Here is a 16,828-nt window from a genome sequence, read left to right as displayed (position 1 = left end):
TCTCTCATACAACCTGGAAAAGAAGACATTCCTCAGACGTGATCCTGCCCACACGAAACAAGAGCTTCTCAGAGAAGAGGTACTTTCATTATCCTTCCAAAGAGAAATACGCTTTCAGTAATGTGTTTGTTATTGCAAGTGCACTAATAGGTGACCCCTGAGGTCGGGAAATTACATTTCCCAGAAAAGCGTATGAATGAAAACTCCTAAATGAGGGGTTTCTTTTACAACTGGGATCCTTTGATTCGGGGACTGTTTTATGTATACGATACGATGATGGTCTGCCAACTCTTAGCAAATAATTTCGTTCACCCTCCGCTCCGCTAACGATGTTGTGTGGGTATCATATGTTTACACCTGTCTGTCTGTTGGTCTGTCTATGGGTCTGCATAAAGTAAATGATTATTGGTATAATATATATATATATATATACATACATACATGCATACATATACACATATACATACATACACAATACACACATACACACACACACACACACACATATATATATATATATATATATATATATATATATATCATATATATATATTATATATACACACGTATATATATACATATATATACCTATATATATATATATATATATATATATATATATATATATATGATATATATTTATGTATATTATATGTGTTTATATATAGCTTGTGTAGATATCTTTGGCTGTGATATACTAAAGGGCAAAGAAATATTTGATTAGAGGAATTCAGCTGAACGTGGATCAAGATTTTCCAAACTTTTAACAAGGATTTTTTCATTCAATGGCTCCAATCCTATGAAGTGTAAATTGCAAATTTTAATAACAAAATTAACAATTTCTGCAGCCAACATATTAAGGATCAGGAGAACCAACCGTCTCAGGTGTAGTATGGAATTATGCTCACTGAGGTAGATATTAGTAAAGATCTGTTCACTGAATTCATTCCATTCTAATTAAATTTAATCGGATTTGCATTATTAAAAGCGTCTAGTAAACAGGAACAGGTTCTTAGAGCGTTGGTGTATAAAAACGCAATTGCAGATATTCTTTCTCTGAATCCATACTAGGTAGACTTTATGGGAATATTTACAAATAAACGGGTCTTATGGAAAAAAGCATATTGTCGATGAAGGTCTATTCCGAATTCGTCATAGTAAAGATTTCATACGGGCATTCAGATTACATGGCAAATTTGGCTGATAAAAACGTTCTCATAGATGTTTGCATTGGCAGAGATGAACAATTGCTGGATGCACCTAGATAGATTTCATGGGGATGTGGATCGCTAACTGGGTCCAGTGACAAAGACATGGTCATGGAGCTCGTTGTTTGCAAAGGTATGTTCTCTGAATTCATCCTTGTTAGGTTTTATAGCAATCCAAATTACTCTAAGGAGTGAGCGCCTCAGTGGCGTGATCGGTATGGTCTTGGCCTGCCACCTCGGTGGCCGCGAGTTCGATTCTCGGGCATTCCATTGAGGGGTGAGTGATGTGTATTTGTGGTGATAGAAGTTCCCTCTCGACGTGGCTCGGAAGTCACGTAAAGCCGTTGGTCCCGTTGTTGAATAACCACTGGTTCCATGCAACGTAAAGACACCATACAAACAAAACAAAGAAACATATGGGCTGGTGTTTGCAGGGGCATAGAGTCTTGAAACTCCTTGTAGTTAGATTTCAAGAGGATATAGATCTAGTGGATTAAAAATGTGGTCTCACGCTTTAACATTGGCGGAGATATCGCTGGAATCCAGACCAGGTTACCGCTGGCGGAGATAAGCACAATGGAATCTTTCTGAATATGATGCCTAACGACGGTTGAAGATATTGGAGTATAATGGAGTTTTCAAGACGGCCAAGAAATATACAAATTTTGAGGATTTTGGAAACCTTTTTATCGGTTTCTAGAGGAGAAATGGAATAGTTAAATATTAAGAAGTGATGAGATTTGCGAAGAGTTTTGGAGGTAATAGGGAGTTGATAATTTTGTAGAATTTATAAAACGTCGAGGATTTACAAGTATTAGAGTAATAAGTTCTCAAGAACCCTCTTTCATGCAGATAAAAGTAATATTAGTATTGGAAGTTAATTAATCAATAAAAAATTGAATCATTTGCTGTTAGTATTGGAAGTTAATTAATCAATAAAAAATGGAATCATTTGCTGTTCATATAGTATACTGCACTTTTGTGCATATTTCTGTAACAGCGTCAGAGGATTGAATTTATATTCTAAAATGTTTTGCTTTTATTTTGTCACGTGATAAGACACCAATTTGTCCAAAGTTCACTAGCGAATCAATTAATGTTTTATATTTTGATTGACAATTAATAACAACATTCATATATTAGCAGTTTTAACTGCCAATGAAATATTTTTTTTTTTAGCTGAACAGAAAAAAGGAAAAATCAACAATTCACTTTCTTATAATAAAAAAAGGATTGGTAAATATGCAAAGAAATTATTGAGTATCGGGGTCGGGATGAAGGCTAGACCGACCCCAAAGCAAACCTGGTTATCAGTAATTTCATTTTGTCCAAACACAAGCGTGGTGGTCGGGGTGGTTTGGCTCTCTCTCTTTGCGAAAGCACATCAAACACGTCGAAAGCATTCTCAGACCGTGCAAACATCTCGAGAAACAGTACTTCCATCGACGAGAAACATTACTGTTTTCACGATGACTCATTGTAAACATTGCGTGAAAAATTACTCTTCTCGGCTGCAAATGTTTCTTTTTTTTTTTTCACCAAAAACCGGCGGTTTTAGCTTCTGATCCCTGAAGGAGAAGATCTGCTTGTGTGTGTGTGTGTGTTTGTGTGTGTGTTTGTGTGTTTACATGGGTGTCTGTGTGTCAGAGCTTTTCCCAAAGCATATCTAATAAGCTGGGATACGTTACAGACTCCCGCATGGTGGCTGTCGCGTCCTTAAGGTTTAATTTCCTCCCTTTTCAAAAGGGCTTCTCGCACTTAAGAGCCACTTTTTTTTTTCTTTTTTGTGGATGCTATTGGATGCGCGCTGATTTAATGAAGACTTATCTGGCAACTGATGCTTCCAAACACCGACGCTAATACATGCTTTAGTGGCGGACTGACAAACACTTGTGTTGATCCTCGTCATTCTCTCTCTCTCTCTCTCTCTCTCTCTCTCTCTCTCTCTCTCTCACATTTGGATATTTTGTAAGATTGACGAATAAATATAATAGGCTTCTTATACGCACTTTCACAAAAAGACGATATGCCCTTAGACATTTTATGCAACAACCTTATACCCTATGTGAGACCTAAGGGGAAACGAGAGGTTATGCAGCTCGCCTTCATGACAAGAACAAAAATGAATAAGTTAATAAGTAGATAAATAAATAAATAAATAAATAAATAAATAAATAAATAAATAAGCTGTGGTAAAAGAAAGAATGGCCGGCAACTTTAAGAAGAGAAAAGAAAAACAAGGTCTAATGCAGTTTAGGGTTTCGGAATTCTGAAACGGAAGATTTGCCTGATTAGACTTCCCATGAAAAGCTTTTGAGGGAACGTCTTGCGTCTAGATTAAGCTGTGGGAGATAGAGAACCAGATGTGTAGCGGCGAGTGGCCAAAAATGAAAGTCACCAGTTTAATCATAATGTATCATATGCTAAGACGTGTGGCACTTTTGTTTTTAGTATTCCAGTCTTATTTATTTTAAAACTCTCTCCCCCCCCCTCCTTCCTCTCTTCTTCTCTCTCTCTTCTTCTAAACCCAGCGACCAGAGGTTTGGTTTGGTCAGCCTCACCTTTTCCTAATCGCTTCACCATCAGAACTTAAAATGGTTCAAGTCCGTAAAGTCGTATTGTGCAGTTAATAAAATTCAAGAAAAACACAACTTTGGCCATTGGGTGTTAGACGCAACACGCTGTTTATTTTTCATTCCCTTCAGCACAGGGTTATCCCTGATGTGTTGATTCGGCCGTCACGGTGTATCAGTCATAACGTGACAGTCATAAGAGACGGCCATAATAATCCGGATCCTAACAGAATCATCTGTCCCGCTCAGCCCTTTTTTGATGTAGTGTAAACACAGATCTCTCTGGGACGTAACTGTCCTTCCCTTTTCAAGTGAAGCACAGGCTTTATAGAGAGAAAGAGAGAGAGAGAGAGAGAGAGAGAGAGAGGCCTCTTTGATTGTTGCAGTCTTGTTTCTGATCCCCATGACCCCAAGGGTTAGGGGATGGGGGACTGGGATGGTGTTTGTCTTTCGTAGGGTCTGTTCAGGGATGGCCGTTTGTGGGAATAACAGCCCATTTTGTTGGTTGAAGTGGCTTTTTTTTCTGATTTTTTTTTTTTTCGTCTTGAATATTTTGAATTCTTTCCCTTTTTCAGCTTCGCCTCAGTTCTGCTGGGATAATTGCTAACCTTTCAACTTTATAATACTTCGCCTCAGTACTGTCATTGTTGTTCTTTAATATACCTTAAATACTGTTGAATTGTATTGACCTAATTAAGGCAAGTGGGATTAAGAGTGATATACTCTTGTTGCTCTTATCATAATTATCATCATTATTATTCTTTATGTCTTTAAATGTAGTGTTGGAATTGCTTCTTAACTCCTCGCCAAATCTCAAACACTCCGTATTATTATTAGTTCATTATTATTAATTATTATTATTATTATTAATTTATTATTATTAATTTATTTATTATTATTTTATTAACGCGAGAAACTGAGCTTGAGCAGGCTATGGCAAAAAGAAGGCTCCAGTGGTTACTGATAACCATCGCCTTTTACGAGCCGAATAGTGTTCACCTCGAACAAGTAGTAGTTATTCTAGTGTTTGTTGTTCAACTGCAAAAAGTTATTGTATAGAAAATAATTTGTAATAACGGATAGGTAATTTGTGGCCAAAAGTGGGAGTTATTTGATATTAATTATATATTTTAGTCATTGAATGGACTTGGCTAAATAAGCAAAATTATTTACGGCCTCCTATATTTGTGGTCATTAAACTCGTAAGTTATTTTATAAAAAGATGATAATAACGGATAGGTCATTTTTGTTATAAATGGAGTTATTTAATAATATTGGTACTTCTTGCCAGTGTGGTCATATGTTCAGACTTTCAGTTACTTCGGATTTTCATGCAACTGAATTTCCTATGTGATGTCTAGAAGACGTTGTTTATAAGCCGGGTAATTTATAGGTAAGGTAACTAATACTAACTGAATGCTTTGCATAAGTAAGGGACTATATAAAAATGTCAGCAAATAAGCCAGTTGGTAAACTGAAAAGTTAAAAACGTAAAGCGCAAAACAAAATAATTAAGTTAAGTATATCTTAGTTAAGTTAAACTATACTCTCTTTTTTTTCATCTGTCCATCCGTCTGTGGTGTTTTTGTATGGCAACACTGCGTCCCGGGCTTTAGATAGTTACATTCAACGATTAGAATGATATCCTATTTCGAATATTAACGGTGTAATTCGCACACAGTAAATTATTAAAACACTTTTCAGTTGCAAATGTACGCCTAGATATCCTTTTATTTACCTCAAACTTACACATAGCGTAACTATCTAAAGCCCGGGACGCAGTGTTACCATACATAAACACCACAGGCAGGTGGACAGATGAAAAAAAACAGAGTATAGACTTGAGCTGATTCACACCCCTGGGGTGTGAATTAGATATTTTGACGTGGCTAGGAACCAATTGGTTAGCTAGCAACGAGATCTACAACTTATTGTGGGATCCGAACCTCATTATATCGAGAAATTAAGTCCTAATCACCAGAAACACATTCCTCTGATTCCACATTGGCTGAGTGGGGAATCGAACTCAGGATTACCGAGTCGGTAGGCGAGCACGTAAACTACTCGTCCGACGAGGAACTATCGCAAAACAAAGCGAGAACTCGGAAACGTCGCCTGAGTTATGTAAAGTAAATGAAGAAGCGAATGAAATATAACTCGGACGGAGAGAGCAGAATTAAGACTGAGATCCGATATATCGGAATTTTTAAAAATACTTTAAATTTAAATAATTAAAATTTATAAAACGAAAATACCTCATTTAGTACACAGCTCGGAGACAGTTTTAGTGTCATTTTATGAATGAAATCAATGTAAAATTAGTATATATAATTACAGTAAATGGGAAGAGATAAACCACTATATAAAAAAAGTTGACAGGTCTGAGGTATTGATAGAGTAAAAGATAAATGAAAAAATCTTTGCTTTATAAAAATTTGTGTCCATATATAATTTATGTGGACTCCATTATACAGTTCTTACTAATCACTTTGTATAGGTAGAAGAGCGTTTATTCAGCCGGGTCTTTATTTGCATTTCATGCAACGATACTTTTATTTTATTTTAAAGCTGGGTAGTTGGAATTTATTAAAATAATATGTCGAAAGAGTTCTACAATAATAAGAATTTAAAGCTGAAACTTGTATTTGCACAAAAAACAAACACTAACAGACTTTTCTTTGAAAAACGCCAATATTAAAGTAGCAGAGATATGCAATTATGTTTACTCAAAGGAAAACTGAGGTAAACTGTTTTATTTTTTCCGTTATGTGCAGTTTACTGCTGTATGTTCATCCATTAGATCAGTGGTTTCCAACCTTTTCCAATTCTCGCCCCCCTTCATTGAATGGACACATTCTCTGCCCCCTCCCCCAACCCCCCTTAAATACTGTAATTTACTGGCATAGTCGGCACATGTCAGTAATTCACAATATTATATATATATATATATATATATATATATATATATATATATATATGTATATATATATATATATATAGTATATATATACTAATTCCTTAATATAGAATTTTAAATAGTTTATATATTTAGATAACTAAATTTCATATTTATATCTGAAATATTTTCTCAGCATTTTGAAATTCTGAAATCCATCATAATTAATAGTTTTCAGATATAATTATCCCCTTCATCAAGCATTGGCCGGCCCCCTGGCAGCCCTTCGAGCGCCACCCCCTCCCCCCCATTCCCAGCGGGGCGGCGCCCCCACAGGTTGGAAACCACTGCATTAGATAGTAAAGCATACGACTGTCATGTTAGATAGGAAGGTGACACGGGTAAATAGATGAAAAAAAAATATATATATCAGCTCAGCGTTTGAAAGGCTAAAAACCACAACCCAGATCCCAGACACGACGAGAGTCGAACTTCCAAATCCGTCTCGCTTTCACGCCTTCAGGATGCGACTCCGGTCTGTAAAAACACACACGGGAGGATTAAGCGAAGCCCTTGAGAGAAATCCTAGGCTTCCGGCGTCTCTGGTTCTGTCCGCCCCTCTCTCTTTCTCTCTCTCTCTCTCTCCTTCAGCAGTTCTTTATGTGCTGATGCCCTCCGCCCTCGCCCCAGCTCCCTTTACGCAATCAAGTACCGCTGGGTGTTGCCGAATGTACTATAGTCATTTCACCACCCCTCTCGATATTGGTGATGAGTCGGTTTGCATGCGCTCGCGAGCACACTACACTATATATATTTATATATATCCTTAAATCCACCGTAGAAGGGTAAGTGAAACAGGGATTTGGAACTACTAGTACTTCCGTAGTATATTCTACATTTTGAAGTGTGAACTTGAAAATGTAGAATATACTACGAAAATACTTGTTCCAAGTCCCAGTTTCACTTACCTTTCTTCCGTGGATTTAAGGATATTCTCAAGTACGTGTTCTTTCGTGCTACATTGGCTTTATATATATGAATATTTGTGTGAGATATATATATATATATATATATATATATATATATATATATATATATATATATATATATATCCACACAAATAATTACAGTAAAAATAATTTATACTGGCAATAATTTACACCCAAAAGGAAATTATATATGGAAAGTGCATCTTTCTTAGCCAGGATCTGAACCTAAGCTGTGATACAGAGGAGTCTTGGACGGCTCTTCGTTGTAAGTTATCCCCAAGTTAAGGTGAATTCGATTGAAGGGGGGTATGGGGGGTGGCTTAATCGAATATGTCAATGGCTGGATAAATATTCTTATTTGATTAGTGGATAAAAGAGGGAGTAGCGGTAAACTCGTTAGGTATGGTGTCAATGCTTCAGTTGCAAACCACGTTCATCAGTGCGGGTGGACTCACGCCATTGCTCTAGACCTAGGTTAACGACTTTCCGTGAATTCTGTACATATTACATGATTTTTTACAAGAAAGCTTTTGTATGAACATGAATATCAATTAAGGAATTTACACTCGATCTATATATTCATATATCCTGTATGTGGTTGTAAGGTGCAAATAGTGTTTTATGGGCCTTTTATCTTCATATTATACTGTTGTATTACAGTAAAAGACATTCATCTTCATATATATATATAATATATATATATATATATATATATATATATATACATATATATATATATATATATATATAGATATATATATATATATATATATATATAAAAAATATACACACCACACACATAATATATATATATATATATAGATGTATATATATATATATATATATATATTATATATATATATATATATATATAGAATGAACGTATATTCTTCCTTACAGAATATGAATGGTACTGCTAAAGAACCTTGTATTTAGTACAGTCTAAAGCTGTTTGTTACTATTCTTTATCGATGAAAGTTGTTTAAGGATAAAACGTAGCCTCTTCGTCCTATATAAATATCACAGAAAACTAATTTTGACTATCTCGTTTTATCAGCTAATCTGTTGCTTCAAATGGAAGTGAATTTAAGAAATAAGTTAAACTTAGTTCCATCCGACTCATATCTACGTTTCCAAGCGGTTCAAGCAGTCTTATTTGCTTATTGAAACCTGACCTATGACTGCACGTATAATTATATTGCTTTCATAGGAACCCCTCGGGTGATATGACTGTGACCTTTGCCAACAGAGATCTTGTTGTTGGCATTAAACGCTCCCCTTTGATAAGACAAAATGGCCGGGCGAATTATTGCCGACAGTTGCATTCGCATCTCGCTTGCGTGCTTGGGGGCCAGATGGTCCAGCTTATGGGTCGTTACTGCATTCATTTGGAGTCGGCATAACCATCTGTATGAGCGGCATGACGTCATTTGGTGATGTTCGCCTCCGAATAAAGAGTGGGGGCAAAAGGATATTACGATTGTGCTTGTAAAAACTATTGGTGAGAGAGTCGGGCTCACGACCTATTAGCGCTTCCACCAACGACGTTGGAAGCTGGTTATGTATTCATTTGTGTATGTTTTTGGCGTTAGGCTGGGCATGGGTCAACTTAGGAGGTATGCATTTTTCAGTTGAGCTTTCAAGTTCATTTTCAGTATTTTGTATACTCGTAACTATTCCTACGATTGTGGTTATAAGTGACATAACTCAATAATTATTCTTATCTTGGTATAAGGAAAATGGAAGACTACTGTACGTAGTGATTCCTACTTAGTACGACTGAAACTAACTTATAATGGTCAGTCCATATCCATACGTTTGGGGGCATATTTCGTCTGTTTTGCTTGCAAGATGTTATTTATATTACTGAAGTCTCAAGTCTTAAGAAGGATGACGAACATTAAACATATATATATTGTGATATATAGCGATTTGGGTCAAACTTGTGATTTTAATTATATTTTCTCTGATTAGACTCTATCCCTCTGTGTGTCTGATACAAATTCTATCTATTTTTTGTTTCCCTGTCCTGAAGACTTTATTACATTGACGTAAAGATTACTTTCCAATGAAAGCTTGATTCTTCCACTTTCTCTACTGGAGAAACTGGTCCAACTTTTCGGGCGACTGGCTCTATTCCGCTGCTCATAAGCGTGACGCTCCTGCCAAGTAAGATATCTGGTTTTGCAGATCATTTGTTTAATAAGGCATTATCGTATGCTGCAGAGTGGCGTTAATCGTTGCCAGATTTGCGTTGCTACGATCTTGGCCATGGGTAGATGAGAGTTCATTTCAACAAAATTTTTACGTTATGTATGTATAAATATATTTATATTATGTACATATATATTTACACACACACACACACACACACACACACACACACATATATATATGTGACCAATCTTACATCGGATTTACAGGTAAATCACTTCCGCAGAGATTAATACAACACAAACGGTCAGTTAGGTATGGACAACAGAACTCGGCTATTTTCAACCATATAAATGAACATAACCATAGAATAAACTGGAATATGTCACGTGTAATTTATAGCAGCAACTGCCGGTACAAGAGTCAAATGATGGAATCGGCCTTAATAAAAGAGAAGCAGGTAATGAACATCTCAAAAGGGAATTGGACATCGGACATCGTCGACGCAGTGTTCATTCAACCAACGCTTAAGAAGATTAAAGGAAGATTATCAGCGGGGGTGACCTAAATTGGCTTACTTGTGGACGAATCTCTTGGTATAAATACCACCTTTTCTGTAAACTTTTCTCATTCATATACCTGAAGAGAGAGACAGCAGTCTCTGAAATATAGTACTTTTCTCTCTACATTTTGGTGTTTTTATGGGCTCCTTTTATTAGCTGGAATTCTGTTGTTACAGAACATTTTTACCAGTCATATATATCTATATATATATATATATATATATATATATATATATATATATATTATATATATATATATATATAGTGTATATGTATATGTGTATATGTATATACTACATTTTGAAAACCTGTCTTGAAATGAACTTTCTATCTTATCAACTCAAAACCAAGATCGTAGTAACGCAAATCTTCAGTGCAACTTTCATAAAAGCGACCTGTACCTAAATCTGGCAACGATTAAAACCACTCTATTTGTGCTCTACATTTTCTCACAGAAAATCCCCAAGTTTTGAGTCTCTTTATAAAGTCTAGCAAGATCTCCACTGTCCTTACAAAAATGAACGGCAGTTTCCTTAACAAATGACTGGATTGTCGGATAAAGACAAAACGGTGGGAAACGTCTCCATTCCCAGAAAGAGACAGGACCGTCAACCTCTTGTTTATCAAAGGGAAGAAATTCTGCCGTAAAAATCTCCTTTGCAGACGCTTTCCCTTTCATGGAAGGGACACTTGGGTCTTTCCAAGTCGGGGCGAAGATTTTTCCAAAGACCTCATTTTTCTAAAGGGCCGTCCAAGTGGTTAAGCGAGGGGTCTTGTCTGTGGAGTCCGTCTTTTGATCTTCAGTTTCCCTTTTTACCTGGATGTTTCTTGATGTTTCTTTCCTCACTCGAAGGAAAACTCTCCCAGATGTTTGTATCCGGCAGAGCAGGGATGAGAGACTGTGGCGCTTCAAGTGTTTGACTTAAACATTACTGAGAGATTAAAGAACGCGACGGGAAATTGTAGACTGGCATAAAAATGTAAAGTTAAAATGACAGCTCTTTTTAAAGGCTTTGCTAGTTACGTATGCCTTGATGTTACCTTTTTCTGCTATGTCTTGCGTTTCTGATTCCACATTTTACTTTCAGGATTTTGAATGTTACCGAGTTACTGATTTAAGCATGAAAGAGCAAAGAACATCTGAAATGTTATTAGTTTTCTAGTATTTTATTTCATATCTGTTGCAATCTTGTGTTATTTCTTTGTCTACAGTTTATAAATTTTACTTCCTTGTGAATCTACGATTTACCCCACACTTCAAGGAAAATGTTTTCTCTGATTAACATAATACACGAGAGCCGTAGTTCTAAGCAGCTCTCCAAAGTTTTACATATATCGACTTTTATTTTTGGCACTTGTGAAGTCCATTGCGCTACTCGATGCTTCATTTTTTTCATGTCGGGTACCTTCACATTCTCTTTTTGGGTGTTGTTGCAATTTTTGTTTGAGGTAATTTATTTTATTTTTTGCCGTATATAGTTAATTACCGAGCAGCTTTTAGTGTTGATGATTATCTTTAGCAATATTTAGCAATATATATATATGATATATATATATATATATATATATATATATATATATATATATATGTAATACGCATATATATGTGTAAATATAAATATATATATTTATGTATACACATAACGTATAATAGCCTTCTAAAGAAAGTTATAACCATTAAAAGTTACTGGGCAAATAACTACATAAGGAAAAAATACTTCCGTTAAACTCAAACTCAGTCCTAATGATCAACCACTCTATTTCATATATGTATATATATACATACATATATATATATAAATATATATACATATATATATATATATATATATATATATAATGTATGTATGAATTAAATACTTCTAAAGAAAATCATCCACATTTAAAAGCCGCTCGGTAAATAACTATATACGACAAAAAATAAATATCTTCAAACCAAAATTGTAGAGAAAGCAGAATATATGTAAAACTTTGGACCAGAGCTGCTTAGAACTATGTCTCTCGTGTATTGTATTGAACTAAAAAAAACATTTTGTAATGACACTTGAGTTAGCGTTTCCATAAATAAGACCGTGCAGTGAATTTGGTATAGATATCTCTCACAAAGTTTTCGACAATACGATCAGAATATATAATTCTTTCGATTGCTGCAGAGACCTCTCAAGCATTATGGAATCGGTGAAGTATTATGATTATTACTATTTTCAGTCGAAACGAATGAGTGTCAGCTGAAAACATTCTAGAGAGCCATTATCTTGTAAAGTAGGTCATTAGAAATAAATGTAAAAAAAAAAATGTTTAATCTAGAATAATAATACAGGTACGTAGTATCGTCTGCCTCGTTAAAAATAATTGTAATTCCGCATTGACCTCCTGAAATCAGGTCAGTCAAAAGAAACCGCAGGAAACCGGAAACGAGCGTAGCAGTCGTATGTTTTCTGTTTGGTAGTAAAAATCCTTTCACGCCATTTGAACCAACCACAAAAAAACGTCCTTCTTTTTCGATGCCTTCTATTTTTTATTCAGGGCAAAACTCCTTCAATGGAGGAGAGTTATTCTCGATAAATGTCATGAAGTCGAAAATCGCGAGGAAATGTTCAGTTTTAAAGGAGAAAAAAAAAAAATGGTCGGGTGCCCCGAAGACCTTTTGTATTTTGCTGTTCAGTGAAAGGGAACTAACTTGTCCCCTGAGGTAAAAGAGAAATTGTTTTCTGTTGAGTCTACAGGTGCGATTTGGAAGGGAGACTTCGTTTGTTTATGATATCTTTCGGGGAAAAGTAAAAAAACTATTTAGTTATTTTTCTTCTTGGATTTCTTGCTCCGCCTCTTTCTTTTTGCCGCTAGTTCAGGTAGTAGGATGCACGAGAGAGAGAGAGAGAGAGAGAGAGAGAGAGAGAGAGTCTTGTAAACTATTCTTTTGTTCATATAGTTTACAGAAGTATTTTAGAGAGAGAGAGAGAGAGAGAGAAGAGAAAGATAGAGGAGAGAGGAGAGGTTTTAGTTTTATAATTCCTTTTGGGTCTTATAGTCTACTAGAAGTATATGAAGCGAAGCGAGAAGAGAGAGAGCAGAGAAGAGAGAGAGAGAGGAGAGTTTTTTATTTTTAATGCCTTTTGTTCTTATAGTCTACAGAAGTATATGATAGAAGAGAAGAGAGAGAAGAGAGAAGAGAGAGTAGAAGAGAGAGGAGAAGGAGCCTTATAATTTTTTTTATTTCTATAATATTTCCTGCAAGATAATTTGAGATCAACAAAAGAAAAAGAACACTCCAAACGTAATAAGGAAATGCTCTTGTATTAATTCGGGCTAAAGAAACTTGTTCTCATAACGTCTAAGGAATCTGATAAAATTCATGTTTTTTCTTTATTTTCTAAGGAATTGTACTGTTTTGATATATAAAAAAAATACTGCTTTCGGTAAATTTTCAAGTCTGTTCTCCATTTTAGGTACCTTGGGTCTGATCTGAAAATGTGCGAAAACGAAAAATAGGGGTATCATTCCTTGATAAAGTCCCCAAGCAAATTCTTGGGCCGTTATCTTGCAACAAGTAATTTATTTCTTTGTTTGGGGTTTCATCCTTCTTTATGGTTAACTCCACATCCTTTAGTGTATGTTTTTACGGTTTTCCATTCCAGTCCCGACGGGTTTTGTAAAGAACCACTGCCCGCAAAGGTTGGATACCTACCGGGTATTAAAACCCCCTGGGGCGGTGGGTGGGTCACTATCTGAAAGGAAAGATCCCAAACTAGGTTTTCCGTAAGCTCCTTGAACCAGTCTACCCGGGTAACTTTATTGAACGTAAATGACATTATTCCATATCAATCCTTTGAGTGTGAAATAATTTTGATTGAATCTTGCACTGATTGCTATATATAGCGCCTCAGTGGCGTGATCGGTATGGTCTTGACCTGCCACCTCGGTGGTCGTGAGTTCGATTCTCGAGCGTGTCATTGAGGAGTTAGCGATGTGTATTTCTGGTGATAGACGTTCACTCTCAATGTGGTTCGGAAGCCACGTAAAATCGTTGGTCCCGTTGCTGAATAACCACTGGTTCCATGCAGTGTAAAAACAGCATACAAACAAGCATTGATTGCTATAGTAGATTCACATCAACCGTACATCTGATCTAGGCCAGTCCCTTACGACGCTCCTGAATGGCTGTTGATAAGCCAGTCACAGGGCTGAAAACTCGCAGTTTCTCGAGAGTGTTCACATAGGCAGGATGTATGTTCCACCTCTCCTGAGGGACACGTCTTTCAAAAGTATGCCTCAGGAGAAGTGGAACATACATCCTGCCTATGTGAACTCTCGTGAGAGACAGAGTTTCCAGCCCTGTGATTGGCTTATCAACAGCCAATCAGGAGCGTTGTAAGGGACTGATCTAGACATCAGATGCACGGTTGATGTGAATATACTATAGCTGTATGTCTTTGGTATCAGAAAGTTTATGTTTTCTGTTTTTATTTTCACCGCTTGTTGAAGTACATAAAAATGATCCAGTTGATTATTAAGTTCAAGGCTCAAAAAAGCACGGCTCTGTGCTAAGTGCAACATTCGAAGAATTAAACAGCATTGATTTCCGCTTCGAAATTATTTAGAGTCGTATCTTTTCACTGCAGATAAGCTTTTTATGTTACGTGTGATCTTGAACAGTGAGCATATTTTCGAACACTATATATTATGCGTTCTAAATGACTATTTAAAGAACTTAAGCCAATTTGTGGAAGTATGAGTTGTAGTGGTCATTTCGTGTAAAATTGTCTTCCCCGCCACCCATCAAAAAAAAATACAACAATTATGTTACATTACGAAGTAATTATTCAGTTAAGCAGACGGACTTCTTTCGCGGTCTTCAAAGTTGTAGTGGTCAAATCGTGCAAAACCATTAAAACTTAATTTTCCATTCAGGCTGTGAGAGTAAGAAGTGAAGACCCTGTTTAAGAAATAACCGCTGAATTAAACCAGCGATGGGTAACAGAAGCCGAGCACACTAGCGATAAAAACGAAAGTTGAGATTGGACTCACTTTGCGCGAAGCCATCCAACTTGCAGACGATAGCCGGGAGGACGTAGTGGGGATGAGACAAATGACGCACGATGTGCACCCACATGCACACCAGCGTCACAAAGAGATCCGCAACTGCCAGGTTCACCAGGTACTGGTTCGTTGAGGACCGCATATGGGCGTTGTAGTAAACAACCAGGATGACCAGGAGATTGCCGGAGAGAGATATCAGGAAGACCAGTGCGTATGCGGTTATCTGAAAGAGAGAAGGAAAAGGTTATTTGGATTAGAGATGATTATTTTATTATTGTCATTAATACTGTTCAGAAGAAAAATAAAAACATACACAGTAAAGATAAAGAAAAACGAAGGAATATAGATGAATCAACAAAATAAAACTGTACATAATGTAAAAAAAAATTAACCTATATATTATATATATATATATATATGTGTGTGTATATATATATATATATATATATATATATATATATTATATATATATATATATATATATATATATATATATATATATATATATTATAAAGCAATTTCTATCTGTATGTCTATTCGCTATGCAAGCAGAGACTATGAGAGCTAGAACCACCAAATTTTTACCATAGACACCCCCCTAAAAAAAAAGTTTTAGTCAAAATCCGAAATTCGAGGGCCGTTTCTAATGGGTCCTTGACCCTTCTTTTTCATAGCCCTCATTTTTTACAACTCCTTTGACTCGGTGGAATAATTTAATAACTCTATAGATTTTTCAAACCTTCTTTGGCTCGACAGGAACCCAAGTGATCACTTTTTCTGAAAGTGATTCCATAATCCATCCTTTAGGGGTTGTCATTGATGGACAGTACGCCCCTTTTTATCCCGAGCAACGCCGGGTTTCATCAGCTAGTTTATACATATATATAGTATAGATCTATCTATCTATCTATCTATCTATCTGCATTTATATATATATATATATATATATACTATATTATACATACTATATATGAAACAAAAAAAACTATGAGAAAACGCTGGCGCCTAGTTATAGAAGGGTATAAAATCATCAATGAACAGAGTCGAACTAGCACTGCCGATGTGGTAACTTGATGGGTACGTAGGCTATCTTAAATGGTCGCTTATGCTTTACCATCATTTTCGGGTTTTATGCTTTCACGCGTTTCGAAGTTATTGTCTTGCATGTGGCTTTCCTATTTCGTTTCTCCATAGTTTATACATATAATATATATATAATCCGATGAGGCCGTTAATGCTAGACCCATTTTTGTGTGGATTTTAATTACTTGCTAAACACACACACACATTATTTATATATATATATATATATATATATATATATATATATATATATATATATATATATATATATATATATATAAAAGTCATATCACATTACCGTGATTCATATACATACATCGAGCTA

General features: G+C 35.7%; 1 protein-coding gene across 1 annotated transcript in view; it reads right to left on the bottom strand.

Moving 5' to 3' along the window:
- Nucleotides 1-16,828, bottom strand: part of LOC135202577 (cholecystokinin receptor type A-like) — a 534,495-nt gene that overhangs the window by 163,822 nt on the left and 353,845 nt on the right. Inside the window, 1 exon segment of the mRNA XM_064232080.1 lies at nucleotides 15,409-15,643. Coding sequence (XP_064088150.1) covers nucleotides 15,409-15,643 — 235 coding nt within the window.

Source organism: Macrobrachium nipponense, chromosome 30 (genome assembly GCF_015104395.2).
Source record: "Macrobrachium nipponense isolate FS-2020 chromosome 30, ASM1510439v2, whole genome shotgun sequence".
In the NCBI taxonomy this organism is placed as follows: domain Eukaryota; kingdom Metazoa; phylum Arthropoda; class Malacostraca; order Decapoda; family Palaemonidae; genus Macrobrachium; species Macrobrachium nipponense.
This window is presented reverse-complemented; position numbering and strand designations above follow the sequence as displayed.